At 38.7% G+C, this 22,654-nt stretch overlaps 1 protein-coding gene across 1 annotated transcript in view; it reads right to left on the bottom strand.

Moving 5' to 3' along the window:
- The window catches only part of LAMA4 (laminin subunit alpha 4), a 98,015-nt gene that overhangs the window by 33,273 nt on the left and 42,088 nt on the right, over window positions 1–22,654 (bottom strand). The window contains exons 6-17 of the mRNA XM_058020810.1: window positions 20,658–20,753; window positions 18,644–18,795; window positions 18,392–18,502; window positions 15,522–15,633; window positions 13,427–13,594; window positions 12,489–12,682; window positions 10,630–10,746; window positions 8,896–9,044; window positions 6,773–6,914; window positions 5,620–5,716; window positions 4,743–4,859; window positions 3,922–4,107 (exon numbers count right to left, since the gene is read on the bottom strand). Coding sequence (XP_057876793.1) covers window positions 3,922–4,107; window positions 4,743–4,859; window positions 5,620–5,716; window positions 6,773–6,914; window positions 8,896–9,044; window positions 10,630–10,746; window positions 12,489–12,682; window positions 13,427–13,594; window positions 15,522–15,633; window positions 18,392–18,502; window positions 18,644–18,795; window positions 20,658–20,753 — 1,641 coding nt within the window. The remainder of the gene's footprint in view (window positions 1–3,921; window positions 4,108–4,742; window positions 4,860–5,619; window positions 5,717–6,772; window positions 6,915–8,895; window positions 9,045–10,629; window positions 10,747–12,488; window positions 12,683–13,426; window positions 13,595–15,521; window positions 15,634–18,391; window positions 18,503–18,643; window positions 18,796–20,657; window positions 20,754–22,654) is intronic.

Below are 22,654 nucleotides of genomic sequence, written 5' to 3'. Positions count from 1 at the left end.
GGATATTTACACATCACATCATTTTTCATCTTTAATTAAATGTAGGTACAAGAAGCTGAGTATAATGAAATGCGATTTTGGCTGCGAGCTACGTGCATATAAGAAAAATCCAGCATTCAGAGTTAATTTTAATGACATGGATTCACTGTAAAGGTTAAGACCAGATTTGTAGGGTTTAAAGTTATATTTTAGGGGTTGCCAACTTAGATCCACCTGCTCTTGTGTTCTTCTTGTCATATTTTTACCTTCATCTGAGCCTCATAGAAGGGTTTGTGTCAGAAGGGACCTTAAAGATCCCCTATTTCCAACTCCCCTGCTGTGGGCAGGGATACCTTGCACTGGATCACATTGCTGAGAGCCCACCCAACCTGGCTTTGAATATTTCTGGATGAAGACTGCAGAGAGGCAGGCAAAGGGGCTCATCACCAGATATAGGAGACTGTATAAAAAGCAAGGGAGGAGGAGCAGACTCCAATCACTTTTCTCTGCTTCCAGTCTGCATTGAATAAGCCTCAGCCTCGTTCATCTCAACCCAGACTATGAGAATACACCATGGAGTCCTACAAGTCTGCTTGTTTTCAGATAGAGTGAAAAATCTGTATTTGTCAGTCCTGTCCTGTCTCTGCTTGGCTGTTTTCATTTGTGTTTTACTCTCCAAGTTCAGTCTAGGAGTGGGCCATGTAGAACTTTGGGCCCTCAATTTTTTTCCATTTAGTCCTGAAAGGGCTTATGTAGTAGGACTTAGTAATCAGCTGTTTTATATAAAGAACTGTACTTTAAAATATCATGACTGTAATGAATCCTCAAAGAATTACAGTAAATTTTGGTGATCCCAAAATTTGTTAAATTTTCTATTTAAAAAACCCCAACAAAACCCAAATCAACTTACAGGAAGGTTTTTTTTACCTTTTTCCATTTCTAAGGCAAAAATAATGCAATCTTAGAAAATGATTTAGCAAATTGCAGCTACTTTCTTGTTTTTAATAATCTGTAACTCACTTGGAATTGTATTTGATTCATTGTCTTAAAACATGGCTTTTCTGTTTGAAATTTGATGTATTAAACTTGAAATGCTGCTATAACATGAAAACACAAAACCAACATCTGTAACTACTAGAACTATTGTGAAATCTCAGTACAAATCTCTTCCTCTTGGTCTTTATAATGACATTCTTCGATACAGAAGAATATTGATTTTGATTTTTGTCTTTGAGATGAAGGTGAGAGTGGAAAAGAAAACTAGTCTTACGCAGTGATAAAATATAAAAAAGAATAGAAGGGAAATTGTCAAGGAGGAAATACCCTGACTGCAAACTTCCAGACATTTTCCCCTTTTACTTTTTCCTTCCCAAACTGTCTGCCAGCCTCTCTGCTGAAGGCCACCAGTTCCCTGCACAATGGCGAGATGGACTGTTCTCAGACAAACTGCACAGCCAAGATATGCTCTCATCCTTCCAAACACCAAGTGAAAGCTTTATTCAAGGGCAGTGCAGACATGCCAGCTTAGAGGCTTCAGCTGCTCTGGTACTGATATTGGCATCAAGATCAGGTGTTTTGGTGTTCCAGGCACCTGTCTGAACATTTGTTGTGACTTTCCTTTGGACTTGGATGGACATTCCTCCAGTCAGATCAACCTCTCCTGGCAGAATACACAGCTGATCTGGGAACACTCCACCATGCTTGCCATGTCTGCATCTGTCTTCCTGGGCTGTGAATCACAATCACATCTGTCTGGAGCTCTACCTTTGCCAGCCTCCTGTGTGGCACTGATCTCTCTTCTCAGCTATTTCCAACTGATCTTTCTGGCAAAAACACCTCATCCTAGCTTTAAACAAACTAATCAAATGCCTTCAGAGCAAAAATGCCATGGGAAAGCTTCCTCCACAAATGTACTGGGGCACACTTTGCTGTAGTTTGGATATTGGCATCTCTACAACAGTTAGTTTGTGGTCAGCAGGCCCTCCAGGAGCTCAGATAGGAGCAAATATTTTCAAGGTGACTCCTGACCTGCAAACCCATCATCACAGAGAAGACATTTTTTTCTCAGCACGTCACCTAGGAGCTGTTCTTGTTCCTTTTTGGGAACATAACCAAGGGAGAGCTGGCCATTTTAACTCTGTTCACTCTTACAGAGCCCCTCAAATGATGCTGGAAATATTTCCTCCAGTACAAGAGCTAGTATGAGCAGATTTTTTTGAATCCTGTATGTCTGCTGGCATTTTGAGCATGAAGAGCCAAATGCAGACTGTGTTGCTGCTCTACCCACTAAGCTGGGAAGGGAAAATGTTAAATGTAAATCAAGTGTAAAGGTGAATAAAAACAGCCTCATTTGTAAGCTACAGCACACTGTTTCTCTTGGAAATTTTTCATCGTACCATTCCCTCCTGGGAGGCCAATCATATCCACATTTGCATGATTTTACATGGTAATTAGAGCTCATAGCCTAAACTGCTCTATGGTGATCAAAAACATTTTACAGGAATGCAATCCAATACAAGTGCTGTTATATTAACTACACTCTTGTGGAGCTCTGTGCAGTGACTAGCAGTGAGCTTACTCATTCCCAGAGGGACAGGTTCACTGTTTCCTTTTGATGAAAAGCTCAGAGAAATCTGAGTTTCCTCCAGTTCTGGAGCCAGAAATTGGGATATTGAATAGCACTGAATTTCTTCTTGTAAAGGGAATCACTTCTATACCAGTTCTTGGTAGCACTCACTTAACCAAAAATACTAGGGGTAAGGGTCTTATGGATCAGGGAATTCTGAAAATAATGACTCTTGGGATTCCCCAGCTGAGAGGGAAGACTGTGACTTTGGAACACTAGAAACAATGTTGAGTTTGATATTCATAACACTATTTGCAGTAAAATGACACTTGAGTTGCAAACTTCCTGACAGAAGGAGAAAGGATTTAGGGCAGTAGAGCTGAGATTCAGACTGTCTGGAGTCAGAGTCAATGAGGTTATGGAATTTCTCTGGGGCACTTTTAGGAGGAAAGACATCACTGAACAAGTTTGCAGGTGATGGTATCACCAAAAGTGTGAAGGAAATGACTTGTTCTGGACTTCCAAGCACCCTAGCCATAAATATCTTAGGATTAGTGAGCCTCCTGAGCAGAGTCAGGAATACATGGAGCAATAAATAGTGGTGCTGTAATCAATTTTTTATTAAAAATATTTTAATTTCTAGATTGTATATTTTCTTCCCCAATTATTCTTTTCCTTCTTTCTGCAGTCACTTCATTTCAGCTTCATTTTCACATCTCTTTTTCTACTCTTGCCTATCATCTTCATTTTAATTTTGTTGTCTGCCTTAGCTTTTCTTTTGTCTTTTTAGTTCCCTTAATTTTTTTCATATTAAGTTTTCCAGTGTTTCCAATAATAAAAGTGGAATTAATGTGATGTTTACAAGCTTCTCCAGAAATCACCCTGCTTAAATATTTTATTTCCTCTTTTATCCTCTTTGACCCCTTTGTTTAGACTACAAGCTCATCAAGTGAGGGACCATTTCTTCTCCATGTTTGTACTCCTGAAGACAAAAGGGCTCTGTTTTCAAATGCTTCTCAATGTTAAAAAGCAAACAAATAAAAAACCCTAATTCACCAACCATAATAGGAAGAAGTGTTTAAACAAGCTGTTTACCATTCAGTGTGACCTTGGTACCCTGATAAAAATGAACTAAAATTCAGCAAGTCTTCAGCACTTAAGTGTTTAAATAATTTTTGGAAGTCCCTGAGGATCCAGCCTTCTTAAAATATAGCCAAGACCTAGACAACTGCTAATTTGTGAAAATTTTCATGGCGACAAAATGCTAGAAGATTGTACGCTATGAATATGCAACATAAACAATTCATACAACATGTTATTGCAGTGATTTCCTGATTTTTTAATACTGAGGAATGGCAAACTTCAGCTCACCCTACCTGCATCCCCAGCTGAATGCACAGCACTGTCATATGCCTGTGAATTGTGCTGGAAGTCTTGCAGGTTTTGGGACCACAGCCTGACGTTCTCATCCATGGGGGTGGTAGCCTGTGTCACAGTCGTGGTGGCACTTACAGCCTCTGCAGTCTTCAGCTGAGCTTGCTCCAAACGCTCTCTGGTCTCCTCTACAGAACAAATAGGGAAGGATAGGAAATGAGCTCGTTCAAATATTCAAGTGTGTTGTGTGTCCCATGCCTTCCCACTCTCTGTCTTCCCCTTCCCTTTTCTCTTCTTCCCTTCTGTTTATATACACTGAGCATGATGCCGTATTGAATGGAATATTCTTTTGGTCAGTTGGGGTCAGATGTCCTGGCTGTGCTCCTTCTTAGCCTCCCATGCATCCCTCACCAGCATCAAAAGCAGAAAAGGCTTTGGCTCTGTGTAAGCCCTGCTCAGTAGCAACAAAAACACCTCTGTAATATCAACTCTGTGTTCAACAAAAATCCAAAACACAGCCCCATGCTAGCCACTGTGAAGAAAATTAACTCTACTACAGCCAGGACCAGCACAAGTAGAATGGTAATAATTTCAGTGACAAAGCATTTAATGTCATTATGAAAGTGTTAAGGCTGGATATTTGATATCGAGGTCTAGTAGTTTCAGCCAAACTCTTTTAAGTGCCCACAGTGCCGAACTCTTAGTAGCAACTTCACATCCACGTTTGAAGATAAAAATTTGCTCTTGAATGTATGAAGATAAAGCATCACAGGGATGAATGTATGAAGATAAGACATCGCAGAGATGAAGTTCCTCTTCCAACCTGTCTCTGCTGACTGCATTTTTGCGATGGCTCTCATCAGCTGGCTCCGCAGGGCGTTCATTCTGGCAAAAGTGCCATTGACTTGCCAGCTGGTGTCTGCAATGGTGTAACCGCTGCCTGTGGGGACAGAAGGGAGGTACAGCTGAGGGGCCTCCAAGTGGTGTCTGAAAAGGTAAATTCAATCCTGGGAGGTATGTCCTTAGGCATTTACTATGCCATGGACAGTATAGCATGGCCTCTTTTAATTTATGACATACTTGCACTCCTGACTTTACATAATCTAAAGGGAAAACCAGCCCTGCAGCACCCCTGCTTGCCACAGGGTGTCTTCCAAAATCCTGGAGAGCTGTGTTGCAGTCAGTACTCTTTGTCCTTGCTTTACCAGAAGTGCTGAGAATAGCTGCAACTGGTACACAGGAGTAGTCTCAAATTGTCCTCAAAATTTTAAAAAGTAATTCTGTAATTCTAGATATTTCTTTCATTTACAGTGAAGAAAGGCCAAACTACTTTAACATTTATTATTACCCTCCACTGGTGAAATCCAGCTTTCTGAACATTTAAGCTGCTGTGATTTGATTTTAATTAAACTACTTAATTGAGTATATTTACCAGTGAACAACAGTTTGCAGGGTCACATTTAAAATGGTAGTTGTATCTGAAATGGACTTTTCATGAATGAAATAAACTATCAGTGTCTAGTAGGATGAGAAAACATGAGCTACTCAAACTGTGCCCAAGGCCATTTCAAGTACTTTGTGGGGTAAATTCAATCAATAACCTATTCTGTTGCAGCAGTAATTCTGCTTAGTGATGTGCTTCTGAAATTTATTTTAATGGCTATAAGCAGATTGGGAAAGTAGAAAGGATGTATATTTACTGTCATGTGCTGTCCGTTGTAGCTGCATGGCTCGGATGAGAAGTTCTTCACTTTTACCTTTATGGTAAATGACCTGAGTATCAATTCCAACTGCAGCCTATGAGCATGTTCCAAAAAAGAAAGTCAGAATAATCCTTATCAAATATTCCACTTTATTGTGATTAATTGTGGACAATATTTTACCTGCATATAAATGCAACTGCAAAGTCACTGAGTTTCTTTGCTTTGTTAACATTTAAGATTGGCAGTTGGATTGGAGAAAAAGTCTGAAAAGCAAAGTTTTCTGTTTCAAGAAAGTTTAGAGTAATGTATGGTTTTCTAAACAACAGTATTGAGTAACAAAGATGGAGAAAATCTTGGTAATTTATCAGCTCCAGTTTAGTCCATGTGACTAAATGCTGCATGTTATTTAGGCTCTGTGACTGTTCATTTCTACTGTCATCTCAGATAGGTGATTAATGCTTTCACTTCATGGGGAGCTGCCTTGCAGTCTGTAGCAGTATGCTGGAAACAGAGGGCTGGACTTGAAATTCCTCAGCGCTCTGGGGTGCAGACCCCTTCAATCTACCCAAATCCTCTCACTACCCTACTAATAAATTGCTGGTAAATAACATGTATACGGGTTGGTAACTACAGGCATACAAAAATATGTTTGTAGTTGTAGAAAGTATTTTTGAATAGAAAGACCAGAGAAAAATTTAGCAACCTACTCCTTACACTGAGTGCATGAGTGGGCTTTGTCCCATTTCAGCCTGATTTTCTACGAGGTGCAGTGATGTCTTGACCACATTTCCTGCCACATGGCACTGAGTGAAGCAGGAGGACTCCAGCACTAAATGCCAGCTCAGGTTCCTGCAGGAGCAGGAAGTTGTCTGTAATTTCACAGAAATGTCTCAGTGTGAGTGACAACACAGAGCAGCATCACCCTATGGGACAGGGACAGAAGATCCTCTTGTGTCTTTTAAATACCAGGGGACTTCAGACTGGAAGAATAATTAACTACATGGGATTTAATTCAGGAAATAATAAAGGAAAAAATTGTGCAGTGAGAAGTTCAATACTGCCAGTTAAGATAAATTGTTTTTTCTTTATACTTAGGTGCCTGGAGTCTCTGAAACATTGTAAAGTAAAAACTGGTATGAAAATTACTTACATCCTTGACCCGGTTTGTTGTGTTCAGTGCCAACAATGCAACTTCATTGGCTTCTTCAATATAACCAGCAATGTTTTCATACACATTTGAAGCATTGATTGCCCTTTGTACCAAACCATTTGAATCAACACCATACAAATTCCTGTTAAAAAGAGAGCAAAAGGTGAAAGAAACCAAACTGAATCAAAGTAGTTTCTGACTACATAATCACACACATAAATGTGCTTGGCCTAACTGGTATTCTCTTTGTTGGGTCTGACCAATCTGAAGCAGGCGAAAACTGTGTGGATAGAAGAGTCTTCCCTGCCACTTAACTCTGAGAATTTTGTCCTTAACATTTATGTGAGCAGCAACAAATGACTACTCAGCTTTTACTTTTTTTTTTTTTTTTTTTTTTTCTAGATTAGATATCCCATAAATTAACAGAATAACAGGTCTATCAGTAATCCTTCTTCAGGAATAATTCCTATCCATGAATGGAAAGACCTATGTGTTCCAGTGACCAGGATAGCTGTGTCACTGTCCTGTCTATATATTCCAAAGGTAAGTGGGAAAAGGGGGAGAATCAGATGAAGAACTACCCCTAGCCATGAGAATTTGCAGGAAGTTAGACTGAAAGAAACCTTTCATGTCATGGTTTTGATCTGCGTATTAGGTGATAACTGATCTTCAGGGGAGATTCCAAACAGAAGATAATTCAGGACTCAACATTAATCTGTTAACAATTTTGAATAGATATTATTTTTTTATGTTCTGGTGATAAGCAGATTTCAAAGAATATTTTAGAAATAGATTCTAAATATAGATGTATTTGCACATGTGTGCATTCACTTCAAAGTGTTTGCACACCGAGAGATTATTAAATTTCCAGATTCAGCATTATTTAAAGAATTTTCTGCTAAAGTCCCTTAAGGCAAAACAATAAACTCTATCAAATAAAAGCCTAACAGGCTAATAAAGCAAACCTATAAAACCAAGATGTTTTGAAGACAGGCTAAATGTTTTAAAGGATTAAAGTTTCACTGCAGGACAATCTTCTCAACAAACAATGGAGTCAGCATTATTCCATATGGGTATTTTGTAATTATTTTTGTTTGCTTTTTGTGAAATTCCTAATGTGTTGGACTTGTTAATAATTTTTAAATTATTTTGGTAAGGGAGGAAGGGTAGCTATGTGGGGTATTTTTTTCTGGTTAGTCTGCTGTCCTCAGTTAGCTGATCTCAGACTGAACATATTGTTTGGTTTTTATGTTTCTGTAGTTTGTGTGATATTATAGAACAGTTTCAGATGTCAGCTTTATACAATTGCATAAAAGAAGACCATCTGGTGGTTTCTTTCTCTATTTTAATCTCCTATCTAGGGCATACGAATATTAAGAAACAACTGGTATTTAGATAATATACTTGAAGAGTAGTTGTAAGCTTATCTTCCAAAAGCATATGCCTATGATATTACTTAAGGTAGAATTTGGTGACATATTTTATTTAAGAATTCATTTACAGCAGTGATTTTTTTCATGGATAGTCCCAATTGCAAAAAAAAAAAAATTAAATTTACCTATAAGTGATTTTTTAGTAAATTGGTGCAATGTTGATGCATTTAGTATCTTCCAGCAAAATATAATGACATAAGTTTTTGATATTGTTGTGAGCCAGTTTCATTGGGGCAGAACCTACTAAGCATCAGAACTGCTCCATCTGTAAAACTGTTCTTGGAATAAAATTATCTCAAAGCTCATTTTGTACCCTGTAACGCTAAGCATCTTTTTAATGTAAATGAACTTACTGGCATGAGCAGTTTCTGCAGACCCCATTTAATCTTGCTTGTATTATTCTATTTTTCACTAATCCACCTTTCTTATTTTGCTATAGGAAGAGGAGAACATGCCCATTTAGACTAGAGAGAATGTCATGCAAGATATATCCTTGTTCTTTAAAAAATTCCATAGATTTTGCCTAGTTCAACTTCAGCTGTTCTCTGTGGACCATGACAAGTCCTTCCACACAAGACTTAACACTGATTTGTTTAGTGCCTGTTCATTATCACTGTGCTTCTGCTTGTCTCTTCAGCTGTTCAGAAAGTGGCACTTGTATGAACAGAATCTGCTGAAGTTAAATTTTACCCATCCAGCTCATCAGCAAGTCTTCTTAGGTTTTGTGCATGATGCATAGCCTTCTCTACCAGTTCATCATCAAACAGGGACAGGTTGGCTATTTTTTCTTGCAGTTCCTTTTTTGCTCCATCTATTTCTGCGTAGAACCCTGATGCATTCTGAACAAAACGGGGAAGGGAGGAAAGAAGATGAAAGCTGTAAAAATCAAGTCTGCATTTTAATTATTATGGGTTTTTTCACCCTTTATGTTATTACAATGTTCCTTTTTTTCTGGTATAGTTGTTTTATTTTACATCTTTAAAAGAAAAAAGGGAAAGATCTAATGGTGAGTGCAAGTATGGAGACAAATGCAGGAAGATAAAAATCAACAAAAATTCCAGAAATCCCTTAGGAAGACATTGGAGAGAGATGCATTAAATAAAAAAGAAAAGTGGTAAAAGTCTTACTATATGTCTTACTATATGTCTTACTACAAATGTCTTGTACATTTGCTCCAGAATTGTGCCAATGACAAGTCTTTTAGAGTGAAGTCCCCTTTCTGGCTTCTTGCACAGAGACATTCCTCATGCTAAGACATCTTGGATTAGTCTAATTTGCAAATCAGTCCACCTAAATGCTACCTATGTATGTATAGGCAAAGAGAAGTGGAATCCCTTTGCCTTAGCCATGTTTCTTCCTTTTATGAAGTACTTGTGGAAAGACCAGATTCACCTTCTCTCCAGTACACAAGCTTGCTGATGTATTTGAATATTAAAAATGTGGCAACATGTGATTGTAAATACAAAATACATGAAAAAGAATGAAACTGAGAGAGGGAAAAAAGGTGAATGGGTGAAATATGAAAATACTTGTTGCTGATGAGGATGGACAATGTATAATGTTTTTACTTCCTTCCCTGCAGTGTGAACATCCTCAATGGGGAACCCAAAATGATAAACTGCAGCAATTTGTTTTGGACAAAACAACACCAGAGGAAAACTCCAATGTACTTCTTCAACACAGGGATGATTGCAAAGTAAGTTGTCTTTCTGTTTTCTCAAATTATTTTTTCAAAGAAAAATTAATTAATTTTGATAAATGCTTTTGTGTCAAGAAGTGGGTAACTATGACCAAAATGAATGCTTGTGGAAGATTTTATTTTTTCTTCAGCTATTTCAAAATTTTAATGTAAGTCATGAAGAAAGAAAGAAGTTTTGGTAAATATTTTACTTAGCAAATTCCTAGTTTTATTTTCTTTATTTTCTCTTAGAAAAGCCAAACGCCAAAAATGTCTACACATTTCCTTCAGCACCACGTCTGATTTAAAACACTGAATAGTAGTCTAAGGCTCCAGAAAAGGATTTCTATACAACAATCTGGTTTTATATGTTTGACAGAGTGCGTTGTTCTAATTCTGGTATCTGGATCTTTAGTGTTCCTCCATGCTCAAGAAAAGGAATTTAGCATATTATGCAATATTTTACCAGAACATCTTTAGGCAGCTGCCTATGAATGAAATAATTGAGAACTCTACATCATAATCTTTCATTATGCTTTGCCTACAGTAATGTGTCCTTATATTAGAATTATTTTTTTTTACAGTAAATTGTAATAACAGAGCTTTTCATTGAAGAAAACCATCTACTTTTTCAGGGAATATTAACCAGTGTTTCACTGAAGCAGTATGAAGCAGGAGAGCTTTTCCATTAGTGATCTAAACGTGACTTCGAAAAATCTGGATGTATCATTTAAACCAGCACTTACCTTTATTACTTCACTTAACTCAGAATTGACCTTCTGTGGTTCTTCCAAAATAGTTGTGGCACTGAGCAGAATGCTGTTCACTTCATCCATTTGCTCTTTTGTCTTCTCATGTTGTTTCTAAAAAGAAAGCTCAAAACATAAACTGTGTCCAATACCATTTGTGCTTTGATGTGTGCTAATCATTTTTGTTAAATGTGCTGGAGTTAATTCAAAGGTAGTGGTGAGCTAAATAGATTTTAGACATATCAGAAGTCTGATTTTCCAAGACAGGTCTAATTGCTACATATTATGATGTGAATTACTTTTTGTTTGTTTGTTTTGTGAAAAAAATGTTGGATGATTTGAAAAAAAATATTAATTTCATTTTATGTTACAGCCTAAGAAGCTATTGGAATGAAGCACTATTCAGTGCACAGCAGAGACAAATTGGCATGGATTTTTCATAGTCATCTGGAGACTAAATTTTTCTGGAGTTTTTTTTTTAAATCTACAGTACAGAGATCTCTTATCCTTGTCAGTAGTAAAGCCAGTGTGAACAATCTCTTTTGTACAGCATCTGCCTTCATTGTGAGGAATAATGGAGATCCAAATGGTGAAGAACAGTGAACAAATACATCTACACCCTTCAGGCTTTACTTCATAACTGCGAGACAAGCTGCAGCTTGGCACTGTAATTATGGAACAATGGAGGAACAGAAGAGGTTTTGTACTTAAGCATCTCAATCTCTTGTGAAAGGATTCACTAGAAGAGCACTCCTGATTTCTCTATTGAATTTTTACGCCTTCCATATCAGCATGAACTTCTAGCACTGCAAATTTCAAGAAGTCAAACTCTGCCACTGATGCTATGAAACACAGAGGTTGGCCTGAATTTGTAGGATCCTTCTTCAAATCACAAAATTGCTCACTAATGCCCTCTTCTCCAGAACACAAACAATTTCAGCCTTTGAAATGAAAACAGTTTGATTTGAATGGCCCCAAATTGTTCTTTTTGTAATTTTTTTTTTCTTGCTGAAAAAATAAATGTAAAGTTTTAGGTGGGATATTATGGTTTTGAATTCCTTAAATGAAATTTATGAAAACAGGGAAAGAATCACAGAACTGCTCTGAAGAGAAGGGGACAGGTCACCTCTGAGCTGTCTTCCTGAGTTGAAGCTCTACTTTGTTCAAAACCCTGAAACTGTTAATTTGGACAGGACACAGGGGAAAACTGTTGTAGCCATATGGCTAAGCTAGCAAGTTCACCTAGCAAGTAGGAAACCCAATTTCAAGGTACCTATTGTGGAGCAGTTAGACAATGGATTTGGGCTTGAAGATTCAAGGGCAACTGTCAACTCCTCCTGAAAAAGTGGGGATATATTTTGTTTAAAGTGGTTCAGAGGAAGTTTGGATCAGACAGCATGGATGCACTCAGTCCAGGGCACAAATGCAGTGCAGAGTCTTTATAAGTAATTGTTTTCTTAGAACAGAATTTTGTGAACATGAGGCCCACCCACATTATAAGTCAGGACACAATATTTGTAGCAGCCATGCTACCTGAAATTTCAAGCTGCTTGAGTTTTACTGTAACATGCCTTTCTAGTCTAGGCATAAATATCCATCTCTTCCTTGGTCTGATGAGGCATGACCTGCCAAAGCTTCTCATTTATTGCCACTCCACAAATAGATAATAGTGCCTTGCACTTCTACAAGCTGTTTCTTAGAACTGAAGAGTCAAACTTATCCTGCTGAGTGCTCCAAGAAATTCTTTTTTGCTGTGGTGATTCCTGAATCTAAATTGTGTGCAATCTACTGTTTGAAGCAGTGGCAGAGATGGAGTGTTCACAGCCAACACTTATGATAAATGTGGTGCACAGTACCTCCTGCCTTTGGAGCCTGGCTGTGTTTTCCCTGTTTATATCCTCTGTTTGTGTAACATAGCCAAGCGCCTCGCCTAATGCCTCCTCCAGGTCTGACAGCTTCACGTCCTGTTCGCTGAGCTGCTCCAGCACATCAGTTACCAGGGATCTGGTGTCATTGTGCTTCTCGTGAAATGCTTCCATTTGCTGTAGCACTGGGAGAAAAATAGGAGGCCAATAAATCCAAAGCTTGCATTTCTGACAGAACTTACCTGTACAGCAATTTCTTTGCTGTTACTCGGGTGACAGTAAAACACATTTTGTAAAGCTCACTTGAAAGATTATATACCTAGATTTTAATTTTCCTTTCTCTTTTGAGAAGGAAAGATCCCTCTCATTTCACTATTTCATTTTAATCCTATTACTTCCCCCTCTGAAATATATTTTATTAAAAGAAACCAGGCCTGTCTTTGCCTGCTTTTAATTTGCTTTTCATTGTTAAACCTAGGCAGCCTGTTCTGGAGAAGACAGTCTTTATGCCTCATATTCTGACTCATATTCACTGAGCTGTGAGATTTGGGCTGCCACTTTTTCCCATGTTAGCAGCTTTTCCCTCTCTGCTGGTGTTTGCTGCCCCCATAGCAGAGCTGGCAGGGGGGATGATGCTCACATGAGCAATGCCAGCCCTGCCATGAACCTTCCTGAGCAGCTGTTTTTGAGGTGCTGCAGTGCACGGGCACACACAGACACACAGACCTTTTCCTCCCCATTCTGCTGTGAGGGGCACCAAGCACCAGCAGGGACTTGGGGCAGGAATTTGGGAGCAGCAGCATCTCCAGCTGGTGCTTGCCGAGTGCCTGCTGGTCCTCCCCAGGGCTCAGCTGTACACCCAGAGCTGCCCAACACCTGCCAGCTGAGCATCAGCACGTGGCTGAATGGAAACCTGACTTAAAACTCACACTCCTCTGCTGCCTTTTCCTCCTCATCTGCAAGTTGCCTCTGATTAGTGAAAGGCTTTCGGCGTTTGATCTCCTTCAGCTTCTCCTCAGCCGCGCTGCGCTTCTGGGCAATTTCTTCAGGGCTCAGCTCTTGTTGGATTGCATAGTATTTTGACTTGCTGCTGATTTCTAGGGGGAAAAGGGAGCAGATGGTCGATTCAGTATGACTACAGAGAAATAAATACTGTGGACTACTTTTACTTTTTTGAATTATGATACTGATGGCAAAACAAAGTTTTAATTATCTTCAACTCCATAGTAGATAATCATTATGTTTAATCCAATCTTAATATTAAACCTTTAAATAATTCACATGTTCTGTCACATGTGGAGGTCTCAACAGAAGAGGATGGGATTAAGCAGACGTGGGTTGTGTGCATTATTTGTCTTGACATTTCTTATAGGCTGGGATAATAATTTTATTTTGGATTCTGTGGCATGTAGCAGGCTGGGGATTTCATCTGGGATCATGGTTTTCAAGTGCTGCTGTGTATAAGATTATAACAATGCTAAGGAGACTGAAGTAACCTCATTTTCCATCTGCAGAAGTTTGAGGCACCCTAAGGAGGTAACATATGGCTTCTGGCCTAGCTGGTTTGGAGATAGATACTATTTTAAGGTTTTGGCCTCAGTTCAAAAAACATTGTTTTGCAGCTGAAATTGAGTTTACCCATTCCCAGTGTAATCATTACAAAGTTTACTCACCTCTCACTCCCTGGCCTTGAATACCAATCACCTCCTCTTCTATGTCCTGTGACGTGTGTGCCTTTGGCTAGCGTTTGTCACTAGCTTTGTGGGTAAACAAAGTTGGCAAAACCAGCATTATTCTTATGGAAGATTTTTATAAAAAATAGGTGGTTAATTGTGGCACTACTGGTTTTTTGGCAGAGTGTCTGTATGTCTGCTCTTTCTGGACCCTGAGCTCATTAGTGGAGATTTAAGGGCTCATACTGAGCAGAAACTGATGATGACCATGGATTTCTTTTTCCTTATGCTGGCACATGTGTGTGTGTGCACATGGGTTGTGCCTCTGTAGAAGAACAGTTTTGAGCATGGTGGAAATGATTTTCACCTACTTGTTTCCAACTGTTTTCATTCTATTCACAGCCATGAACATTTTTTCTTCTATAACAGCTTAATGCAATTGTGCTATTTGTGTGCCAAATTAGATATATATCTCCCTTATGTCCTGTTCCAAACCAATTCATACAAAAGGATGATCTACAGACACCACCCATGATTGTTAGTGACGTGCAGTGAGGCTCATGCTGACACTTTTACTCACAAATTGTAGAAATAAAATGTGATAGATGGCCAGACAGTTAATGTTTTTTTAGCATCAGAGGTGTAAAAAGACAGTACAAATAAAGCATACTATATGGTCTTAGCCTGGCTCTTTTTTGTGATAGGACATATTAACCATGTTTCCTGAGAGAAATTAATGGAGCACCCGTGGAGGTAAGGATAAGCAGGGATAACAGTTGATATGTAACCACTCTTCCTTACACAAGCTGCCAGATGGCTTGCAATAACTGCCAAGATAGAACTAATCAGGTCTATTAATCAAATATTTTCAATTGGAAAAGGGCTGTTTAACCTCAGCTACCAGTCAGCATTTCTATTCTGGTGCCATGGACTGCTTTTGCCTACAGTTTGCTTTGCTGAAGACTGGGGAAAATCTGTTCTGCAGCAGGATGGAGGCTTTCATGTCACAGGTGTACAGGGGACAGGGATATTTTTGAGTACATTGATTTCATTGCTTTCTGCAGGTACTGAAGAAGAGGCTGCAGCTGGTTCAATCTCATTTTTATATTTCAGGATGGTAATGGTATGTCACAGATATTCCAGATGAAGATGATTATCTCTGACTAGGAAATCTTTTTTGAGTGCAGTTGTGCTTGAGAGGGTGTTCACTGTTGCCATAAATTACATATTGTCCAATATATCAGATTTTCCTTTGATATATAGGACAGTAAAAATTCTTGATCCATTAATACATGAAGGTTTCATTAATGCATTCTTGACACTGAGATGAACCAGGAATGAATCTGTTTACCTTCAATGTTATCTCTTATATCATTGAGCTGCTGCACAAGCTGGGAAGCACGGCTGTTGATCTCCGTGGTTTCCTTCTGTACCAGGCGTCCTTTGCTGGATGCTTCATTTCCCTATGAATAAACCATGAGAGGTAAACATTAGATTTCTTTTCAGATGTGAGGATGAGCAGTATAAACACACATTTTGCTTTCTCCTGGTGAGCATGTGGAAGTTCTTTTTATCATATAAAGTAGTATTTAAAGGTGTTCAAAGTGAAGATCTGTCTTGTCAGTGTTTTCAGAATTGCAGAGTGAGAGATTAAATCCTGTCTCATATTTATCCATCGTTTGCTGCAATAAAACTTTCATAAATTATGTTCAGTTGTAAAACTCCATCTACTGAGTCTCCTGAGGCATTCAGTGGGGCTGACTCATTTTGTTGCTGGGAATGGCATTTCCTGAGTAAGCAAATAGAATGAGGCAAAAGGTGTCAAGCTCTCAACTCTTTTTAGATCTGTGTCTCCCTCAAGTGAGGTCCCCAGCCCTGCAACTTGTTAAAGAAAAGGAAAAGCCCAAGGATTGAAAATACTCTGAATAGCACAGACATGATCCTGTACTGCATTGTGTTGGGGGCTGCACTCTGTATTGTGTTCCCTTACTCAGGGTTTGTGGAGGCCCCAGGTGGCATTTGAAGGCAGGGCCAGGGTGGGCAGCACCACTAAAAGGGATGAGCATAATGATAAAACAAATTATAAGGGTTATGAGACCGATAAAATAAGGGTAAGGGTTAGTAGAAATGTTCCTGGTTCCCATCTTCCAAATATTCAGGATCAAGCTATGTGCTGTTTTACTCAAAGCTCATCCCATGCAGATTGGGAGTTCCAGGAGCTATATTTAGCTGGAAGATTTGTCTACAGTTGGTCCATTCACCCTGCCTTTGTGTTTTAGATCAGAATCTGCAGCAACCCATCCCCTAGATGTAGGGACATGCACATAAGATGCTCTGAACAGAAAATGCTGGGTGCCTCGGCAAAACCCACTTAAGGCCCTAGCACCCATTTTCCATAAATGTACTCTAAAATAGCAAAAGCTCAATATATTCAGAGTTAGTATTGTGGTCTTCCACTGTCAGAGTCTGGGGTCATTATTTCCTTGCCCTACAAGCAACTACAAGTATTGATGTGGAACTAGCATTAGCAGTAACCAGGGAGAAAAGACCAGAGGAAATGCTGAATTTATTTGCTCAGGGACAGTAAAACTGAGGAATGAAGAAAGAAATCCCCAGATAGTACTGCAAATGAAATGTTATTATCCAAACTCACTAAATATTCATAGAAAACCAAATGCCTTAATCAGTCTGCCCGCCAGCTACAGAGAGGGACACTGAGGCATGTCAGCTCAGACAGATATTCACAGGTATGGAGCTGAGGCTGTGAGTTGGTTTAATAGAAGCTCTCTTGAACATAGGCATAGTCTGTATAAATCTTATGTGTATTTTTAACCAACATTTACTTAGCCCTTTCTGCTACATAAATGTTGATTAAAAACACACAAACCTAAATTTTCTCTTCCCCTTTCCTTTGTGTCATTTTGCCTCATTCTATTTGCTTACTCAGGAAATGCCATACCCAGCAACAAAATGAGCCAGCCCCACTGAATGCCTCAGGAGACTCAGTAGATGGAGTTTTACAACTGAACATAATTTTTTTGCCCCCTGCCTGCTCCTATATTTGAGTTTTCGTTTAAGGTGCAATTTTAATTTGTCTTGTGAAGGAATTGGTAAAGGGAATATGAGGTCTGGCACTTTGCAATAAGCATGAAATATAATCTAGTTATATGGCAGATGTGGCTATCTTTGATAATAACATGGAGTGATGTATTTTACTAATATACCTATGTTGCAGCAACAGAAAGATGTTTAATATTCGCTTTTTAAAATAGAGGATAAGCAATTTTGAACCCTATTTCTTCTCTTAACATATATCATAGCATATATAGTATTCTTCTAGGATGCAATGAAAGCGTTGTGGGAGATGAGAGCTGATAAACTTAATTTTATAGCCTGGCAGCTGAATGTGGATGCAACATTTATGATTGTAATTGTATTAAAAATATCTTGAGTGCTGATCAAGCTCCCATCTCAGTGGGTACATGAAAAATCTTTTAAACTGGGAGTTTTGAAACATATTTTGAAATGTCCAATCGGGACTAATTTAAATTTAAGAGAGCATGCAATTAAAAAAAATATAGTACAAATGCTCCCAAAATCAATCTGCATTAGTTTAATGTTGGTTACTTCACTTAGAAATCAAAATGTGAATGAGAAAGGCAATGTGTCTATCTCAGATCAAACACGTTGTGTAGGGGATAGATGGGAACTCAGATCCTGAGGGGAAGATTTTTGTGAATGGTGACAAACCTCCAACCATACTCAACACACTTTTTACCTCCTTCCTTTTCTGCAAAGAAGACTCAATAATTCATTTATGCTTTTAATTCATATTTAAAGTAGAAATTTAAAAAATAGAAATAGAAATAGAAATAGAAGGTTCTTCCAGCTGTCAGGGCACACCCACTCTTGTTTGGTGAACCTAAAGTGTCAGAGTAGATGTTAAGAAATGTATTTTTATGAAGAGGAGTCAAACACTGGGGCAGGTTTCCTAGAAAGACGATTGATGCCCCAAGTCTGTCAGGATTTAAGAGGCATTTGAACAACGCTCTTAATAAGATGCTTTAACTTTTGGTGGGTCCTGTATTGCTCAGACAGTTGGACCAGATGATCATTTTAGGTCTCTTCCAACTGGGACTATTCTGTACTTGCCTCTTATGCCAACAGGTGAATACGACAAGTGCAAACCCTCAGATCTTTGGCAGAAGGCTGTAAACAAACCTGTTCATCAAGTGTTTCTGCTTCTCTGACAAGATCATTCATCTCATCTGCAGCATCATCAACCTGGATGGTCCAAAGCGTAGCATGATTCTTCTTTTTGGATATTGCCTCCTGTGTGTGAGAAAAAAAGTCAGGGCATCTGAAAACAAACTCCTTCTCTAGTGAGGGCAGAGACTGAAATTTACAGGAATGGAGTGGAAATTCAGAGATTCAAACTACATGAAAAAAATGAAAAATCATCAATGTTTGTACCTGGAGATGAGTGGTAGTGAGGTTCAGGTCATTCAAACGCCTTTGAGCTGCAACACCTGTAGAAATGCTCAGTAAAGTGGATTTGCTTTCGTCGATCGTCAGAACTGACAACCGGATGTCATCTGTCAAATCCCAAATGCATTTATCGCAGCCTGATAAGAAAATAAGACAGCATAATTTTTCTGTAGTGTTTGCGACAGCTACAGCAAGTGTCTAAAATTCATGTAATAGTGCTCTTGACCCATGGTGTTCACTCTCTTTGTCAGTGATGCTTGCTGGTGGATACCCCTTTTCTTTCAATTTCATCCTCCCACTTCCAAGGTTATTTCTACAGTACAGTTATGACATTTGTAGCTGAGCAGCACCAGATGGGACTGCTCAAAGAGGCTGACACAGGGATTCTGTAACAAGTTGGGAGCGAGGGAGAGGTATTTCCTGGCTATTCCCTAGGCGCTACATGTTTGTGGCCTGAAGGACAACAGATGAAGGCCAAACAAAACCAACTGCATTTTGTCAGAACCTCAAACTTGATATTTAAAACTTAGTGGTATGAGAAATAAGGATGTCCAGCACATGGGCTCTTGACCACCTACTTGGTTACGAGGACAACTTCTAAAAGTTATAATATGATAATGTGCTTGGAAAGTGCTTTGGCAGAATTATATCCTTGTTCCTGCTGAATGATTGCAGTGCCACCTTGTTTATAGTGACACTGGTGCCAACACTGAATGCAAGAGACTTAGGTGAATGTGAAACACAGATTCCTACAGATACTTTTGCTTGATGTTTTAGTAGATCCCAGAAATGTTTTCCTTCTGGTTGCTCTTCAGGCACATGACCCCTCTTCTTGGGAGCTGGTTCAGGAATGCATGTGTGCTACACACTCTGCATTATATACAGGTATAAATACACAAACATTTAAAAAATACCTGTGGTTACCAATAGCTACAACATAGTACTCCTGGAAACTCCCCAGGCTTCCTATCATTAGGTTATGGGAGATAGTGGGCAAGGAACTGACTGATGGATAAATGCCAAGTTGTCAACAGCAGCAATCTATATTAGATGTTGTACTGGCTTTGACTGGGGTAATTTTCTGCACAGTTAATTTCAGTGGCTAGTATGGGGCCATGTTTTGGATTTGTGCTGAACACAGAGTTGATAATGTGGAGATGTTTTTGTTGTTACTGAGCAGGGTTTACACAGAACCAAGACCCTTTCTGCTTTTTGTACTGCCATGCTGGTGATGAGACTAGGGATGTGCTGGAAACTGGGAGGAGACACAGCCAGGACAGGTGACTCCAGCTGACCAAAGGGATATTCCAGACTGTGTGATATCATGTTCAGTAAATACAGTGGGGAAAAGAAGGAGGAAGGCAGGGGGGACATTTGGAGTGATAGCATTTTTCTTCCCAAGTAAATATTATGAGTGATGGGATCCGGCTCTCCTGCAGATGGCTGAATGCCTGCCTGCCCATGAGAAGTAGTGAATGAATTAATTTTTTTGCTTTGTTTGCAAAAGTGTGTGTAGCTTGTGTGTGCACAATTTTTCTGGCTTTTAGCCTTCTGATTCTCTCCCTGTTTCTGTTGGAGTGTGTGGCTGTGTTGTTGATGGAGTTAAACCACAACTAGAAAACCATAAATTATATGCAAGATGTCAAAGTTAAAGTTGTGAGGACAGCTTTTAGGGCCAGAATATTATTTTTCAGGCAGTGTGTCTCAAGGTCTATGGAAGTGGCTTTGGTGATACTTCCCTGATGCTCTGCAGTTTGGACCTGAGTGTGTAGTCTGCATAACAGAGTTGGAAATATGCCTGTACTCAGATAAGTGTGTGAGAACATGCTGAAGTACTCAATCAGCAGGACATTGTGTATATTCACACACTTAAGTGCCCTGTGGGACCACCATCAAAATCCTGAGCCCACTGGAGTACCAAGCTCTTAAGTTACTATTTGTAAGCTTCTAAATACAAGAGCAGCATTAATTATTGGTGTTTTCATGATAATGTTCTTACTGATGGTCGGGCAGTCTGTGTCAGTAGAAACTTCAGGACTGTCTGCGAGGCACTCTCCAGTCTGGCTGTCACACATTCTGCCTCCACAGTTACATGCTGGGGAAAAAGAAAGGACTTTAGAAAGAAGAATCTTCAAAGTGTACAACTCCCCTTCCCAAGACTAGAGAAATTATAATACTTAGGATTGTGTGTGGGTATTCAAACCAATATGAAGAACTTATTGGACTGATTTTCCTTTCAGTACTTGGAAAAGGCGTTTCTTGCACTGGTGAAATTTGAACAAATAAAATATGAAGTGGAAACACCTGTTTCCAGAGAAGAGTGAGAACACCTCTGCTGAAATTACTTGTTCAAAGCTTGCTCATGAGTCAGCGAGGCCAGAGTTGCCCAGAAGGGCCATTGTACATCAATGTCTAGAGAGTGTGACATTTAGGAGATGTATTAAGAACAGCGGGGCAACTAAAGTTAATTATTAGTTACAAATCTCTCCACAGCCCTGTGGAATTTTTCAGCACTCTGTCAGGCTGTCACTAAAAAGGCTTTGCAGCTATCAGGAATTGATTGTGGACTCCAGTTACACTGTCAGCTTGAACATATCAAAAAGTAAATATCTCCTACCACTTACAATGAAGAATAAATGACGTTTTATATTTTTTCAAACTTGAGAAAGCAACACTTTTATTGCCAGCACGAGTGGCTTTTTAAAAAGCCCAATTTTTAATCTAACATCTCTAAACCTCTTTCAAGGTTTAATTGGCCTTTTAAAATATATTATTTTAAAGATTAAAATATTCTTGGAACACTTCAATACAATAACAAAAACTCAAGCAGAACATAAGAACAGCAGTAATCTATCTGGAATTTATTTTGGTCTTGTGATTCATGTTTCAGCAAAATATCATATAACAAAATATTTTATTGCAGCCCATTAATTGTTATGTATGAATTGCCCTTGTATTTACATTTCCCATTGCACGTTCAAGGATTTGTCAAGAGAAAATATGTAAAACAGCTTCAAAGACAACATCCTGCACTGATGTCAGAATAATTTTGTGTAAGTGGACCAGTGTTAGTAAAACACTGTCAGTAGTTTTGTACTGTTTTAGTACAGTTTTTGTACTAATGTAAGAACAGAAATTGGCTATGAATTCTCTGATATGAGAATTCAGCATTTTGGTCAGCATTTTGACCTTATCACAATCTGTGCCTTCCAGCTTTTGGATCTATGATTACTTTTAATTTGTTATTTCTTTTTTTTAAGAAAAGTATCAGTTGAAAGTAGAGATTTCTCTACCTATATCATGGGGACTGGGCTATTGCCAGGTATCAATATTAAACTTAAAAGGTTAAAATTTCAATGAGATTGGTGCACAAGATAATAAAATAGTGTCTTCTTATTTAAATGAATACCTGTGAGTCTGCTACTCAAAATCTTATAGCAAATTAATTCCAAAAGTAGTTTGGACTATTTTTCAGCTACTGGTTTAAGAGGTACCACATTTTTAGTAGGGAATTAAGACTTTCAATGATACCATAGTTTGCTGGTGGGGAAAGCTTCTAAACTTACCTTTACTTCTGAGAGCCATTTGTGGAGAGCTTTGAACCATGGCTAAAGGATATGTGATTAAAAAAAAAAATTAAAAGTCGCTTAAAGCTACCATTCACAGCTACCCAGATTTTTGTCTTCCACTCAAAAGGAAAAAAAAAGATTTGAACTGGTAGAGCTGTTTGTCAATTTAGTGGTCTTGCGTTTTTTTGTTTTATATACCCTTTGAGATGCTCTATGGAAATATGCAGACTGGCTTGATTCATACAATAATTTAGTTTCTCTATTTTTAGTTTAAAGAGGATATTTGACTTATTTCAGAGTAAATTCTAAGCAATAGTTCCTAATTTTCCCAAAAAGCCAAACAAAGGATAAACTTTCCCTGTGAACTACAGAAATAGTTTGAATATTGTGGATGTTTTGATGCACTGCAATCTCACAGTACTGTCGA

The sequence above is a fragment of the Melospiza georgiana genome, chromosome 3 (assembly GCF_028018845.1).
Source record: "Melospiza georgiana isolate bMelGeo1 chromosome 3, bMelGeo1.pri, whole genome shotgun sequence".
In the NCBI taxonomy this organism is placed as follows: Eukaryota; Metazoa; Chordata; class Aves; order Passeriformes; family Passerellidae; genus Melospiza; species Melospiza georgiana.
Note: the sequence above shows the minus strand (reverse complement) of the source record. Positions and strands in the feature narration are given on the sequence as shown.